Consider the following 17,402-nt stretch of genomic DNA (forward strand, 5'->3'; position numbering starts at 1 on the left):
CACATTCACATGACCTAACCTACCATGCCAAATATAAATAGGTGATTTTTTGTTGATTATTTATATCAATTATATTGAGTATGTGTAGATTTGTATTCTCTATTGTAAAAATAAGTGATGTTGTAGAACAAAAGTTGAGATATTGGATACCACAAAATTTTTATGTCTACATATTATTTATGTCCTTTTAATTTGCAATTAGAAATGAGTACATCAATATTTTATTACATTTATTTTTGTTGTTCAATCGTGAAGAATGCATGCGAGCGTTTACCCGTTGTTAAGCAATTCACTCACAGTCGATGTTGTCCAACTTAATAGATTACAAAAGGACTCGAATTAAATACGGAGTATGTCGCTGAACACAAAAACGTAAGGTTTTACGAAGAAATGAGCAAATTCTCTTGAAGATCTGTTAAAGAACACCAACTAATTAATTTATATAAATTTTTTATCCCACACACTTTGACCAACTTATTATAAAGAGTATTTATTTGTACTATACGAATACCTGCATTGTTGCGTCTACATAAAAATCATTGGTGACTTTTTACTTTTCCGTAATTATTAGTTGAGGGAGAGAATGAATGACAATCTTAGTGTGTCCTAATGCAGAATTAGGGCGTCTAATGCTTTTTATAAAGTCTAAGAACTACGAGTAACATTTAGAAACTTTCTAAATGTAGAATGTAGATATGCATTTTATATATGCTTCTGATTTGCATGTAGCTTGTCGAACAAAGGTATTACTCATAAGTGAAGTAAGTATAGAGAATGTAAATTGTATATATTTTGTGATGATTACATTAGGAGGATTACATTGCTATTTATAATACAAGCTAATGTGTGAATGCAATAACTAATCTCTACAAGTTAGGAGAGGAATAAGCTAAAGATATTATACACATGATTTGTTAGCACAATTAGAGGAGAATAATTAGGACTCTAATTATTCTGTTTTGACTTCTCTACATCCCCCCGCAAGATGGACGGCCTCGGGGAAAGTCCGATCTTGGACATAAGCATATCGAACCGAATCCGATGTAAAGGTTTTGTTAGTGCGTCCGCAAGTTGATCATCATTAGCGATAGGAACAACGCGTAAGGAACCAGCTTGGACCTTTTCTCGGACAAAGTGATAATCAAGAGCAAGATGCTTCATTCGCGAATGGAATACGGGATTTGCACCGCTTGTAGCACCGATGTTGTCGCAAAGACACCACCGCGGAGCGGGGAATTTTGAGGCGCAATTCAGTGAGCAGACTGTTGAGCCAGATAAGTTCAGCAGTAGCATTAGCAACTGAACGATACTCGGCTTCGGTAGAGGAACGGGCCACTGTTTTCTGTTTCTTCGAGCTCCAGGAGATAATGTTGCGACCCAAATAAACAACATAAGCAGCTGTCGAAGTGAGGTCATTAGGATTACCACCCCAAGTTGAATCAGAAAAGGCGTGAAGAGTAAGGGGGGACTGACGAAAGATCGTGATGCCATGAGAGGGAGTGCCAGCTAGGTAACGTAATAGTCGTTTGAGTGCATTCCAATGACAAACCGTAGGGGCATGCATGAATTGAGAGAGCTTGTTAACGGCATACGCGATATCCGGTCTAGTAAGGGAGAGGTACTGAAGACCACCAACTAGAGTCCGGTATTGAGTGGGATTATCATGAGCCGGGCCATCACGGAGACTTAGAGTGACCGAGGCATCCATTGGTGTGGTAGCCGATTTGGCATCGGACATGTTGGCTCGAGCAAGAATATCAAGTGTGTACTTATGTTGATTAAGAAACAGGCCGTGAGGACTGGGTTGCACTTCAACACCGAGAAAGTACGAGAGTGGGCCAAGATCTTTAAGGGAAAACTTGGCGGAGAGGGCGGAGATGAAGGCAGTAACGTTGGTAGAGCAAGCACCTGTAACAATAATATCATCAACATATACAAGTACAAAAAGAGGGTTAGAGCCATGGAGAACAAAAAGGGAGGTGTCACAAATCGAGTTTGTGAAACCAGTGCTTAGGAGGTACGAGCGTAGTTCGTTGTACCAAGCCCGTGGGGCCTGCTTTAGTCCATAGAGGGCCTTGCGAAGTTTACAGACATGGGTCGGTTTTGATGGGTCAACAAAACCTTGTGGCTGCGCCATATAAACGGTATCGGGGAGGGTGCCTTGAAGAAAGGCATCGTTGATATCCAATTGACGGAGCGGCCAACCATTGGTAACGGCAAGACTGAGCAAAAGACGGACCGTGACAGGCTTAATGACTGGGCTAAAGGTTTCCGAGTAGTCAAGTCCGGGTCGTTGATGGAATCCCTTTGCAACGAGTCGGGCTTTGTGTTTGTGGATGGAGCCATCGGGATTGTATTTGGTGCGAAAGACCCATTTACAACCCACAATGTTTTGGGACGGGGATGAGGGAACAAGTTCCCGTGTGCGGTTGTTTTGGAGAGCCTGGAATTGTGTTTCCATGGCGGTCCTCCATGTGGGGTCGAGGAGAGCCTGTTTGGCGTTGGTAGGTTCGGGAGAGTGGAGTTGAGCGGTGAGGTTAAGTTTATTGATAGGTTTAAAGATATTATGGGAGGCTCGGGTTCCATGATGGTGGGGAGGTGGCGGAGGTGGCGGTGGTGGAGGTGGTGGGGTAGAGGAGAGCGGTGTAGCGGGGAGACAGGGAATTGATGGGTGAGGCGGGGAGGCAGGGGTGGTGGGTTCAGGTGGGGGAGTGACGGGTGCGTTTTGAGGAGGGTCAGAGAGGGTAGGGGCAGGGACGGGAATGTCACACCATTCGGCTGATGTGGGGAGAGGGTCAGCGGGTGGTGACAAGGTGGCGAAGGGATAGGTGGTGTCTACAAAACGGACATGACGAGAGCTATATACCCGGTTTGTAGAAGGGTCGAGACATAGGTAGGAGTGTTGAGATGGGGAGTAGCCAATGAACACACAAGCGATGGACCGGGCCTCGAGTTTGTGGTGGGTGTACGGGCGAAGCCAAGGGAAACAAAGACTTCCAAAATTATGGAAATTGTTGTATTTGGGATGTTGGCGAAAAAGGCGAAAATAGGGAGTGTCATTTTTGAGAGTGGGGGTGGGCATACGGTTTATTAGATATGTGGCAATTTGGAAGGCATACGACCAATATTGCAAAGGCATGGAGGCGTGCGCGAGAAGAGCTAGGCCGTGTCAACTATGTGCCGTGTCGCGTTCATGAAGCCATTGTGTTCCGGTGTGTGAGGGGGAGAGGTGAGATGCTGAATGCCGAATTTAGCAAAGTCGGGTTTTAATTTCTCAAACTCTCCACCATTGTCGGAATAAAAAATTTTAATCGGAGAATTAAATTGTTTTTCGACTAAGGATTTAAAGGCGAGAAAAGTAGAGTGAGTGTCGGATTTTTTCTTTAGCGGAAATAACCATGTGAATTTAGTGAAGTGATCAACAAAAATGACGTAATATTTGAAGCTGTTAATTGAGTGGACAGGCGATGACCATAAATCACTGAATATTATATGAAGTGGTGAATCGGATTTAAGTGATGATTGTTTAAACGGTAATTTGTGACTCTTATACAAATGACAGGATGAACAATCTTTATTAGTAATAATTGTTTTTGAATCGAAACTAGAAACAATACTCTTTAAAATAGAGAAATGAGGGTGACCAAATCTATGGTGTAGGTCAGCCGTGGTAAGAGAAGTGACGTGGGCTTGCGGCGGCGACGACATGGGCCAATAGTAAACTCCATCCTTGGCTGGTCCCGTGAACAAAGCAGCTCCAGTTTTACGATCCTTCACAATAAAGGACGTAGAACAAAAATCAATGGTTACATTATTATCAAGACAAAATTTTGAGACGGAAATAATGTTTTTGTGCATTGATGGAACATGAAAAATATTGTGAAGTTTAAAAGAGGAAATAGAGGAGGAACCAGTGTGGAGAATTTGAAGACCGGAGCCATCGCCTATGACTATCTCATCGGTACCATCATACGGTTGGTGAAGAGCAAGGTTATCAAGGTCCGATGTGACATGGTGCGACGCGCCACTGTCTAACAACCAGGGGGAGGAAGGGGGGGAGGTGAGGGCCGTAGGGTTGGCTTGTGCAGGGGACGGGGTGGTACGAGGATAGGGGGGAACCTTTATATCAGGATATAGGTTCTTAAAGATGGTGCAATAGGCTAAGGTATGACCTTGAGTATGGCACCATTGGCATTTGCCTTTGAATGGATTGCGAGGGTTTTGGTTGGTGGAGGCAGCGGTTGGTGGATTGGTGGAGGCAGCGGAATGGTTAGGGCGGGTGTAGGTGGTATGTCGGGTGTAAGTGGGATGAGCGACGGCAGGAAAATCGAGAGAAGGGGAAGGATGGGTCGTGGTTTGAGCAAGGGTGAGTTCTCGATTGATTAGTTTTTCGAGAAGATCAGGGAAAGGAATTGGAGTGTCTCGAGCGTTAATTGCATCGATGACCGGTTGATAGGAGTCATCAAGACCTTCGAGCACTTGATCGGTAATATCCTCGTTTGGGATAATGGTACCCAAAAGAGCAAGTTCATCGACAGTAGTCTTGATGCGGTTCATATAATCGGAGATGGATGAGGATCCTTTGGTAGTGTGTTTAAGTTTGTGGCGGAGTTGTTTTATATGGCCACGAGAGGGGCGAGCATAGGATGATGCAATGGCATCCCACGCTTCACGAGTTGTAGCCATACGGTTGAGTATAGGGGAGACAGCGGGGGTAAGGGTGCTAGAGACGGCCGAAAAGAGCAAACGGTCTTGCCGGTACCAGGTGGCATACGCCGGGTTTGGGGCAGCTTGCTTATCAGCGGTGGCAGCAAGTGTTTTGGAAGGTGGTGCAGTCCCGTCAATAAATGAGGTAAGGCCATAACCGTCGAACAGCGACTCTAGTTGGGTGCGCCATTGACGATAGTTGGTACCATCAAATTTGACGATGGAGTGCACATTGATGAGGATAAAAGGATGTGTAGAATCGTTTGGATTAGGGATTGTGGCACCCGACATAGCGATCGAGTGTAGGAAGGACGGAAAAAAAAAAAAAAAAAAAAAAAAAAAAAAAAAAAAAATGGAGGGTTTTAGGAGGCAGGATACAGCCTTTCTCTTGATACCATATAGAGAATGTAAATTGTATATATTTTGTGATGATTACATTAGGAGGATTACATTGCTATTTATAATACAAGCTAATGTGTGAATGCAATAACTAATCTCTACAAGTTAGGAGAGGAATAAGCTAAAGATATTATACACATGATTTGTTAGCACAATTAGAGGAGAATAATTAGGACTCTAATTATTCTGTTTTGACTTCTCTACAGTAAGTAGTCATGTAACTTCAATTAGAGGTAAATTGACGAGACATTTTCTAAACAGTGTCACTAGAATTTAGGAGTAATCAGTAGTCACTAATAGCTTTTACATTGATGATATTTATACGCTTACGTTTTGAGTGTCGATTTCCAATCAATCATTTATCGCTACTTTTTAAATAAATAACAAAGAAAAGAAGAGATGCGTGCTTTAAGTAATGGAAACAAAGAGAAAATATTATGCATTTGTGAAAAATGAGATAGCTTTTACATATAAAAAACGAAAAGGTACAAAAGTGAATGAGATACCGAAAAAAGGTACAAAATTAACCGAGTTTATAATGTTTAGAATATGAAAAGATTTTATATGATAAATTTAAAATTCATGAAGTAGTTTATATGATAAATCAAAATTGTCATACACTCCATATAAAATAATAGTGTGATATGATAAAATTTTAAATCTATAAATTTGTATGTACTTCTAGGTATATAATGATGATTTAATAATATTAAAATTAAAGATATAAAAATAGCATATAAAAGCTGACCGTGCGAAGCACGGGATTCTACCTAGTAATCTTATAATTCTAATAGAAAAGTTGGAAAAGTTATTTTAAAATAATAAGTGCATAAATATTAAAAAAATAATTTTCTAATTCTAATAGGAAAATTGCAAATCATTAATTATTTCCTCATTCTAATCGAAAAAATTTTAAGTAATTAATTTTAAAGTTTAATTAAGTGTTTTAAAAAAGTTGGAGACTACCACGTCGCTCGAAAATAACCTCAAATATATATTTATACTAGATTTAATGCCCGTGCGATGCACGGGCCGCTTGTTAGAGTCTTTCATAATTTTTTAAGTATATTGAAAACGTTATTGATTATGCACTTGATATGATCTTTTGTTATACCTTAAGATTAATGGCGTAGATAAAAAGAGTAAAATGCGTATCCGAAAAGGCAGAATCCTAAAATAATAGCCACATCCCTTAAATACCATCTTTCTAATTTTGTTCGTTTGTAGGATGACCTGTCCAACTGGGTTTGTTGGTAAGAAATAGAGATTCAAATTAATGGTCACTTGACAAAGGGCTACAAAGATACTATATATATGCACAAGTTAGATAGGAGTAATTATTATGCCATTTATAAAATATACAAAATTTACAACTAAATATTTTTTTCTAGTTCAAGTGTGATAATATGGATGGATATTTATAGACTTATAGTTGGTAGAGGAAACTTAGTCATCTTGATCTAGCCTCTAGGTAAACAATATTTAGGACTCTTGTACAACCGTTTATTATCCTTACACATGATCATCATTACTATTACTATTATTATTTTAAAAACTAATTACGGAGTATATCTTTTCATTTATTTATTTAATTTGTTAAAATCACTTTATTTTAAATAGTATTGGACATTTCTACGTAAAATATTACATATCGAGAAACTTATCCCAACTCAAAGTCTCCCACCATCAGTTCACCATGGTGTACATGCATATAACTATAACTATATAATATGTGTATTTGTAAAATTGTAATGTTAGTGTAATATCTAACATACTTGTTGAAAACTCTTTGTATAACCTTTTTTTTAAGTAAATTCATTCTCCCTTCTATTTATTTATATTATATTGTTACATATGTGTTAACAATGTAAGTTTGTTATTATACGAAGTTAAACTTTCAAATTAACTAACACAAATTCTTCGTATGGTTTAATTTTTCCATGAACTTATATATGGACGGAAATTATACAGGTGAAACTTGTCATCCTATAAAACGACCTTATTAATACTTAATCGTCTATTCGTCTACATAATATTTGTACTCAAATACTCGAAGAGTTCTTTTTTTGCAAGTCCTTTTGGGAGCCAACACCAACATTAAGTTTTGCTGCTTAGAAGAATATGTCAAATTTAACCGAATATAAATCTATTAAAATTAAATAAAATAAGTTCTATTCTAAACTTTAGAATTGCCGCCAAGATACAGTCCTCATAACAATAAGTCGAGAAGTTCCTATAAGATGAACTGCGTTTTGTAACTAAAAGATAATGGTCACAAGAACAATATACACAAACTCCGTTCTTTATACTCCGTATTACCTTTGATAATGAAAAATTAAATCTATTTATCTTCTTTTTTTCCATCACCAAGTACGTACTTCAGTTGCTTTATGGGCTACCTGTTAAACGGGTGGAATCCCGTGTGAATCAGCAAGGACCAAGCAGGGCATTTCGCGCCAAGTCCAATGCCGAGTCTTACGTTTTCCCGATCTTATTTCATACAATAAAGCAGCTGCCCCTTGTACTTTGTCCACTGCCGCCCGTTTGTTGTCGTCTCTTGCTCAGGCAGTCGGGTAGGGGACCGCCATACCGTCTGGCACCTTCCCTTCTCTTTTGAAGTCGATGATGTTCGTTAGCCAGGTTGGTTATTCTGAAATTTGACATATCTGGCTATATTTCATTCGAAAGCTGGGAAAGAGGTATTGGGCTTGTCCCCATATCCTATTTAAGGGGTGGAATTCCCTTCCTTGACGGAATGTAAGACTCCGTAAGATGCAGGTCCAGTGCGCGTATATATATATATATATATATATATATATATATATATAGAGGTGGGATCCGGTGAGAACGATCACTCGGTGAGAACGGTGAGAACACACACTAACCATAGGATTAAAATAAAATCTAAGCGTCCTATATCAGAAGTATGAGGCAAGAACGCAAATGTTTATTCTCCTGTATCCAAGTCCCAACCTTCCCTCATCCTCTTTCATCTCCAACAACCACCATCACAAGTCGCCGGAAGTAACCACCACCACCACCAATCACAAGCAGTAATCACCACCTTACGTCGGCGATGAATCACGGCACCCTATTCTCTCCGGTGAACTTGACGTTGTTTCGTGGAGCTTATTCGTTCTCCCCTCCGGAAACCACCGCCATCACCAATCAATGGAAGGAGAACGCGGATACCCAGCATCTCCGGCGAACTTCCCCCGATACCACCATCACCAATCAATTCAACATTCGCAAGAAGCTAGTCAGCGATTTCATTGGTATCGTCACCGAAATACATAGACGTTCCTTCGATAGAATCAGTTCTCAGCCTTGCAAACTAATGAACCATCATTAACATACATGAGTTCGGCGACGACCCATTTCGTGGAGCGATTTCGCTGCAAAATCAATTTGAGCAACACGAAACTAGTGTATCTGGTGTCAATATTGATGTATCTCAGACCAATTTTAATGTACCTATTAACTAATTTTGTGTATCTATGTTAGATACATTAAAACAGTGGCTAGGTACATCAAATATTTGAGTAGATACATACATTGAAATTGAAGAATAACAACTCGACAATGATGTTATAGGAACATCTGGAGCGAGACATTGCCGGCAACAACCACCATCTTGCATCTCCAACTTCTCAAATCCACGATAAGCACGCCCAAACCATTTTTTAATTACACATTCCAAATCTATCATACCTCAAAATCAACTCATCCCCAATCTTCATCTAGTTCTGCTTTAAATCGAATTAAGACCGACGATTCTCTCGTTCTCAATCAGTTATTGCCGGTGATTTGGGATGCATAATATGGGTGATGTGGGATGGGAATAAGGGTGGCGACGGTGGTCATTGTAATTTGTAAACGGCGCCGCAACTGGTCGCCGATCGTGATTCGGAAATAGGTCGACGATGTTTATATGATAAAGAGCATACGAATTAAAAAACGATCCGGAACTTGATGATGACTAATCTTGTCGCCGGCATTCAGGGAGTCGTCGATGGCGTTCAGGGAGGCATCACGAATTTTGATGGTAGGTGAGGGAAGTTTGGGTTTGTTGAAAATTGGAGTTTGTTATGTGAGGTTAATTGACTGGGTTGAGGGAGTTAAGTGGAAAGGAAAATGACGAGGGAGTATAGTCTGGGCATTGGTTTCTGTTATTAATTTTGTTTATTTTAATTGTTCTCACCGTTCTCACCGAGTGTTCGTTCTCACCGGATCCTAAATATATATATATATATATATATATATATATATATATATATATATATATATATATATATATATATATATATATATATATATATATATATATATATATATATATATACCATTAACTTATACTCTGTAATTTGCTTTTAATAGGAATTCATCAAGCATGAGACTCTTACGAAAAAATAAATCAGGAAAAAGAATGTTAATTTGATACACATCTAAATCTTAAAACCAATTAAAATAACATGAATGGGTAAATAAAGGGAAAATAATACCATGATGTTTCACCCTTGACACTAGGGATGTCAATTTCACCCGCATCCATCAAAACCCGATCCACCCGATCCTAAAAGATGGATGAAAACCCGACTTAAATGGATGATGGATGGATGACGGATGAAACGGATGATGGATGACGGATGGGTTGGATGAAGAAATTCCACCCGCCATCCACCCGACATTCATCCATCACCCGATTTTATTACTTTTTATTTAATTTTTTTTACATATAACACATTATTAAGATATAAAATATTTAAATTTTCATATTTGTCTACTCTCAATATAGATATTTTTGTGAACCTACCCACTAAAAAGTTAAACTAACTAATTATCTAACTTTATTTTTGTAGAGAAAAAAAAATCATCATTTTTTTTAAGTTGAAATATATAAATACACAACACCCGTTTATCACCCGATCCACCCGTTTCATCCATGGATGATTGATGGATGGATGACGGATGATAGGTTTCACGGATGACGGACGGGTTGGATGAGATTTTAAAAGGACGGATGGATGACGGATGAGGCTTCACCCGACCCGAACCCGATCCATTGACATCTCTACTTGACACTTCCACTCCTAATGTTTAATATTGGGCATGCACCTATATAATCCTGCAGAAATACACAACAACGATACAATCAGGTTAGTGAAACCACACAAAATAACTGAAACTCAACTTGATAGTATAATTCATGTAGATAGTATAAAAATAATGCTGAAATCGAAACGAGTTATACACATAATAATAGACATAGTCCGTATGACCTTCAGCTTTTGATTGAAAGAGTTGTATATATAGGCTTTCGGTTTTCCATAGTGTTTGTAGCCAATCTAGATTCTATCATCTTAATATAAGATAATATTTGTGTATTTATTTATTTTTATACTCGAAAGTAGTTTGCAAAAGTTGGATTCTCTATAATCGCTCGAAAAAAGCTTCCTTTATTAATATAGATAGAAGATAGATAGATACTAGATTTAATGCCCGTGCAATGCACGGGCCACTTGTAAAATCTTTCATAACAATTTTGCATTATAATAAGGATTTAAAGACAATAAGTTATTTACAAAGTATTTTCGAAAACATGAATTTAAAATTATGTTCTCCGTATTCACTCCCACTAATAAGTTATGCGAAACGAAATGGCATGTAACCCTGTTCCATTTATTTTAAGATAATTCTAGACATGTATGAAATGGTAGGTGATAGCGGAGTGAAGTTAGGCTTAATTTAAATTGTCTGTCAGAAATTATACATGGAAAAGATTTAAGAAAATGTATATAACTCAATGATCAATTAACTAAACTGTTTATAGAAGATAGTTCAAAAGTGAGAAATAGATTGATTATTAACCTATATTAATGTTTCCATAAAGTAGTACCGCAGTTATTACTCGTCTTGTGTTAACCATTTGTTTAATTCTGATTAAATATTACTCTTAAATAAAAAAAAACAAATAAAAAAACAAATAAATGACGGAGACAAATGAAGTACTACTTAACGTTTATGCAAGTATGCAACATACGTATGTAGTGTTATCAAATTATGGTATTTGCTTTTCCAAATAGCTTGAGGGAGAAATGCTGTTACTAACCTCTCGTCTAACTTGTACGAAGTATGAAATTTCACCCGAAATCGCAAGAAATCTAGGTAACTAACTATCAAAGAAGAATGCATTTGTGTATTTGTTTTTAACTTCTTTTTTTTGCATGGTATGTTTTCTAAACCTAAAATTTAGGTTTACTCTTAAGTTACATATATAAATTTAAACATAATTAAACTTTCTAATTAAATGAGTTGTTTAATACTCTCCCACCTTAGACTTCCTTACATCAGATCTCCTAAAAGTTTCTCATTTACACTTACACTTATACATTCACATTCTTAGATGCCACACACTACAAATGCTCACTGGCTACTATAAACTTTACAAAATGACTTGATATTGTTGTAATTTTCTTTAACTGCATCTTTTCGTTCTCCGACATTCATCTCTAGTAATAAGAACTCAATCATACAATAAATAATGTAGCTAATGTAACTGACACATTAAATTATAAAAGGAGATAACCAGTCAAAGCATTCATAAGAGAGTCAATGTAGCAAAATTGTGGACGCAATAAGGAAAGCAATATCAATAATAATGAGCCGAGGGCAAATAGTATATATATATATACTAGTGTGTAACCCGTGCATAAATGCACGGGTATAATATGAGTTTGTGTATAAACGGTTACTTACACAGGCAAAATATAAGTTATGGGAATAATTAGTATAAATATTTAAATGAGTACATAACTAAATAATTAGATGTGTAACATAAATAACATTATGAAAATTGGCAATTTCATACAGATATTTGGTTACATACTACGAAAATAAAATATAGTATATATTTACAACAAATACTATTCCAAATATTCAAATATTTCATGGTAAACAACATTTGAAGTTAAATTACATGTGCCGGTTTCGTTGTTCCAAATAAGTATTTTCAAACCTTTTTTACTTGTCACCCTCGAGATAGCAACATAGAGCTGGCCATGACTAAAAACAGGTCTAGGAAGATAAAGACCAACATGGGATAATGATTGTCCTTGACTTTTGTTGATTGTCATGGCAAAACAAACACTTATTGGAAATTGTCTTCTCTCAAATTTAATTGGAAATTTTGTTGAATCAGAAGGAGTTAACGTGATCCGAGCAATATGGACTCTATCTCCCTTATTACTGCCAGTTAAGACTGTTGCCCTAATAACACGAACACCCAAGTTTGTTACGACCAATCTTGTGCCATTACATAAGCCTTGTTTTTGATCAATGTTTCTTAGTAGCATTATTGATGCCCCAACCTTCAATTTCAACTCGTGGTTTGGAAGACCTGAACATTTAATTGAGTTGAGAAAATCTGTAGAGTAAACTTCGTGTATCTCTGAATTGCTCTCTTCTTTGCTTATTTCATCCGAATCCGTAATAAATTTTTTCATCAAGAGAATAAGGGACAACACATAGTCGTTGATAGTCTCCACAATCTCATGAGTTGGCGCAAGAATTGCTCTTTCTTGAAGATAATCAATTTCGGTATTCAAGAAACAAAAGATGGATAAGTACTATGAACAATAGCAAAGAATGGGGTCGTCGACATTCTTAATAAGGATATCATCGGGGAGTTCTATATCAACTTCTCCGTCATTTTCTCCTCCTGCTATACCATCTCCGACCTTCAAAATCCACTCAGAAAATTCTCGGATTTCATTAACATTAGAATTTGAACTTCCAGATTGAAGACGCATGTTTTTCGTTAATGTTAGTACCTTGCATGACAAAAAAAATATAAATAATGAGGAAAACAAAAATGCTGGAAAAAAGTTGTAGTCAATTAAGAAGCCTATGAAAAAAGAATTACCTTGCAATAAGACCAAATATTAGATGAACACAAAGAAGCAAACACGATATCTGCCCTGCTACCTTTAGGAACAACCGGTAAGCATTGTCGAAAATCACCTCCGAATACAATGACTTTACCCCGAATGGTGGTCATAGTCTACATTATTTGAAAATCGCATGATGTCTCTTAAACTTCACAAGAGCTTCAAAACAATACTTATGAGTCATTGGAGCTTCATCCCAAATTATCAATTTTGTTCGAATTAACAACTCGGACAAATCTGCTTCCAGTTTTAATTCGAGAACATGTAGAATTCTCAACAAAGATTGAGGGAATGCCAAATCTAGAATGCGCTTTGTCGTCCATTGGGTAACAATATTGCAAAATGATACCACTGATGCTACCGGAAGAACAATTTCTCCAACACTACGTAATGCAGCGCATAACGTTCTCCAGATAAATGTCTTCCCAGTCCCTCCATAGCCATAAACAAAGAATATACCTCCCTTACCAATTTGAACAGCATCCATGATCTCGTTGTATACACTACGTTGCTCATCCGTCATCGTGGATATGAGTTGCTTATGCTCTTCATGCAACAATTCTTTGTCATATGATAGCTCATCCGCAAGCAATGTATTAACATGATTTACTGCAGCAAGGGAATCAGGAAATGGCATACCATCAAACCTCCGTAAGGTGGACCCATTTCTTTGCAAAGATGCTTCAATGTCATACAATGCATAATTCTTCAACTCCGCATCAGTCAGGGTTAATTCTGTGAGTGAAATATTATATACTATTAAAATAATGAAACAAAAGAACATCAAAATTTGTTTTTAAAAGTAAACGGAAAAAAATGTAATAAACATATGTATGGAAGTAGGGGAGAAAATGACCTGGTCTGTTTGAAATGCGACGCTGACGATGCAGGATATCATCCGAAAGTAGACGCCATGTTTTTTCCCATACGAATTCCGGCCTTGATATAGTACCCGATAATAACAAAGTTGCAAAAAGCCTTCTAAGATAGACACCGGAACCCCAATCGCTTGCTTCCTCAATAGCATCTATATATTCCTTATCATCACCAAGCAAACCCAACGCATAACACGCTTCTCTGTAAGTAGGGTATACAACACGATCAACTGTTCTAATATCCTCGTAGCATGTAGGGCCCTTCGCAAAATTCAACATTATACGCATGAAATACAACTCCCCACAATTAGGAGTAACATGCTGTAACCTGCCAATTGAAAATCCACGTTCTCTTAAACTCCACTTGCGAAGTTCTTTCTTCCATACAAACTTAGTAGGGAATTGACTGTATGTCAATTCTCTTGCTTCAGCCTCGCGTTTATTACAATCCATCCAATCTAAAAATTTAGACATACCGATTGTCGGACTGTCTAGAACTTCATCAATGGGATCGTCATCATTAAAAACAACACTTTGTTGATCTGGCAAGTGGAACTGCAATCGTTCAACAGCAGGTGTGCGAAAATGAATATTAAAAGAAAATATCCTCCATACAGATTCACATGCGGAGATATACCTACAGTCGTAAAATCTTCGTATTTCATCGATTTGCTCAGGGTTCTCATCATTGCGTCGCCTATGAGAGGATTGCATCGTCACACGATCAACGCCTTTGTTTATGTACTTGAACAAATACTTAATAGACCTTGATTGATTGCACCATTCAACATTGATATGAGCCCGATATTTTAACAATAATTGCGCATTATATGGGACGACGAATCCATTATCAACAGTTTCCCCATTTTTCTCAAGCAAAACACTTTCTTTTCTCCTTCTATAAATAGGATACCCCTCACCATCAACCGTTGTCCTCTCGTTAGGTTTTTTGGGAAAATGTCGACCACATTTATTACCAATCATACATGGTGAGTTTGGAAATCCTTCGCCACATGGACCATGAATCATAAATTCTGCGACAGCCTTATATAGCTCCGGGTGTTCATTTGGATCGGGTATTTCAGCACTAATAACTCTGTCGATATCTGAAGCTTCTGGAAACTTGTCATCTCCATGTAAAAACAATAAAATGTGAGCATGAGGTAGCCCACGTTTTTGAAACTCAATGGTGTACACCGCTGCAGATTAATTTACAATAAACAGTATTTTAGGAAGAATCAAAAATAAAGAGAACATTATATTAAAAGATCGTAAAATAAATAGAATTAATAGTTTAAAATTTTACCTCCAATTGCTCGTCCAAATATGTGTCGATCTTTCAAGTCAGTCATCAACTCTTGAAGTTTAATTTCAAAAACTCGACAACAAATATCCGGTCTATCCTCAGCCCTAACTCCTTTCTTAGAAACCAATCTTGTTATTTCCTACCATTTCGGTTACGGGTAAAAGTAATGAACAAATCTGGATAACCATTCCACTTACAAATAGCCATTGTATCTCGATAGTTTTCTCGCATGTATCCATCAGCTCCTACATAACTTGAAGGTATAATGATACGACTCCCAACAGAAGATGGGCCAACATTTCCTTGATTAACAGCATTAGCAAGATTATTGTATGTTTCTGCGCGCAAAAGTTTCTGATTATGTCGAAGGAAGGACAATCTTTGATACTCAACCATCATATAACCGTCAACTAAAAATTGTTGAAACAATTTGCGAGCCAACATAATCATGGGAAATTCGCGGGATAATGGACGATCCTGAATGCGAAATGCAAGCCACTCTCGCATTGTCAATTGATTCCTTGGGTTTTTTCTTTTACTGACTTTGAGAGAACTTTCCCTGTGTAGTATACCTAATCTAAAACCATCTTCACCCGAAGGAAATAATAGAGGATATTGTAATGGCAAATAGGAAGGATGAAGCTCAGATATTCGCTGTAGTGTGCCACATTGTTTTTGAACAATAATATCTCTTTGCTCAGTTGTTGGCCCAATATCTCCTTCAATAAGTGCAGCAACCTCTGAAGTAGTTGGAAGATTGTATGTTCTACCGTCTGTTTGCCTTCGGGATATCAACCTAATACTCACTTCTCCATCAACATCGGTAGACAATCTATCTCTAGCCATCCTAAATATTTTTGCCAAAGTGTTTTTCTCGTCTATCATTCGCTGAAGCGAATGTATGAGATCATCATTAAACCGATTTGAACCGCCATCACTGCAAAGTTTAATTTAAATATAAGATTATTTTATAAACAATTGGGAAAAATGTACATAATATTACAATTAAATAAAAACAACATACCTGAAAACATTCTTACGATTTTGAACCTCTTCCTCAGTATCATAAATATATAGTTGACAAAATTTAGGACGGCTTTGACCTTCGGGTAACAGACTTCCAATACGATGAACATTTTGACCGCCCATTTTAAACGTGTAAGGACCGCGACCTTGATTAACAGAATGATCAATTTTTCCACCCATCGACGTGAATGCAAACATCATGTTGTATGCTCGAATATTATCAATGAAGTGCGTACTTAAAGGATGACGATTAGAAATTAGATCGTCTAGCAATTGAGGCGGCTTTTTTAAGAAAGGAAGCTCAGCTTTTCCATCTAAGCAACACAATGTGAACGTTGGATGCAAAGAATTCCTGTTTTTTCGCACTCTTTCACCATACCACATTTGTGCACCACAATATTTACACTCATAAGTTGGATCACCAATATCCCAATAATGTTCATGCACTAAAGAAATAAAATTGTTAAAAATTTGAAGTTAAAATTTACGTTTAATTCATTGTTTAAGTAAGTTCAATATTTTTAAATAACATAGATATATGAAATTAAACCTGGAATATTTGGTTCAGAATCTGCATTAGGTTCAGACATATGGATTTCATCTTCAGTGCATGTGAAATCTATCGTCTCAAGAGTAAAAGGTGATATATTTTGTTGGTTGTTCTCATTGGAGACGACTATTCTGCTACTACTGCTACTACCTGAAAGTATGAAAATTCTATTAATGGACATGAAAAATATTTATTATCATATACAAAAAACAATAACTTGCAGTAGACGTCTTTAAATGATTATATATGAACTGACCTTCTATTATGGCATTTGAATTATTAACATTGAATGTCGATAAATTAGCAGCTTCACTTATTGTTGATCTACCCTTGCTTCTCTTTACCGACATAATAGCTTTTCGCCTTTCTCTTGCTGATTGTGGTCCTGCATAGACTACTTAAACATAATACAATTACACATCAATTTGTATATAAACAATAACAATATACTAAGTAATAGAACTATACCGACAATACCAATATACTAAGTAATAGAACTATACCGTTACTTATACCTTTAGATGTATCAAGTACACCTATGGACCGAATGGGTTATAGTTGAATATGTACTACGTATAGACAATATCGTCTAA

General features: G+C 37.1%; 1 protein-coding gene and 1 long non-coding RNA gene across 2 annotated transcripts; both read right to left on the bottom strand.

Moving 5' to 3' along the window:
- Positions 1-3,558: 3,558 nt before the first annotated feature.
- On the bottom strand, positions 3,559-4,280 carry LOC141626982 (uncharacterized). Its single transcript, XR_012536544.1, has 2 exons — positions 3,912-4,280; positions 3,559-3,771 (listed from the first exon to the last, which is right to left on the bottom strand). It is a non-coding gene; the product is annotated as an uncharacterized LOC141626982 (long non-coding RNA).
- Positions 4,281-13,170: 8,890 nt separating this feature from the next.
- LOC141628648 (uncharacterized) lies at positions 13,171-17,159 on the bottom strand. Its single transcript, XM_074441756.1, has 6 exons — positions 17,066-17,159; positions 16,810-16,959; positions 16,258-16,705; positions 15,431-16,170; positions 13,909-15,126; positions 13,171-13,808 (listed from the first exon to the last, which is right to left on the bottom strand). Exons 1-6 carry the CDS (start codon positions 17,157-17,159, stop codon positions 13,171-13,173), a joined length of 3,288 nt encoding a protein of 1,095 aa, XP_074297857.1.
- Between the last annotated feature and the right edge of the window lie 243 nt (positions 17,160-17,402).

This window comes from Silene latifolia, chromosome Y, assembly GCF_048544455.1.
Source record: "Silene latifolia isolate original U9 population chromosome Y, ASM4854445v1, whole genome shotgun sequence".
Taxonomy (NCBI): Eukaryota; Viridiplantae; Streptophyta; class Magnoliopsida; order Caryophyllales; family Caryophyllaceae; genus Silene; species Silene latifolia.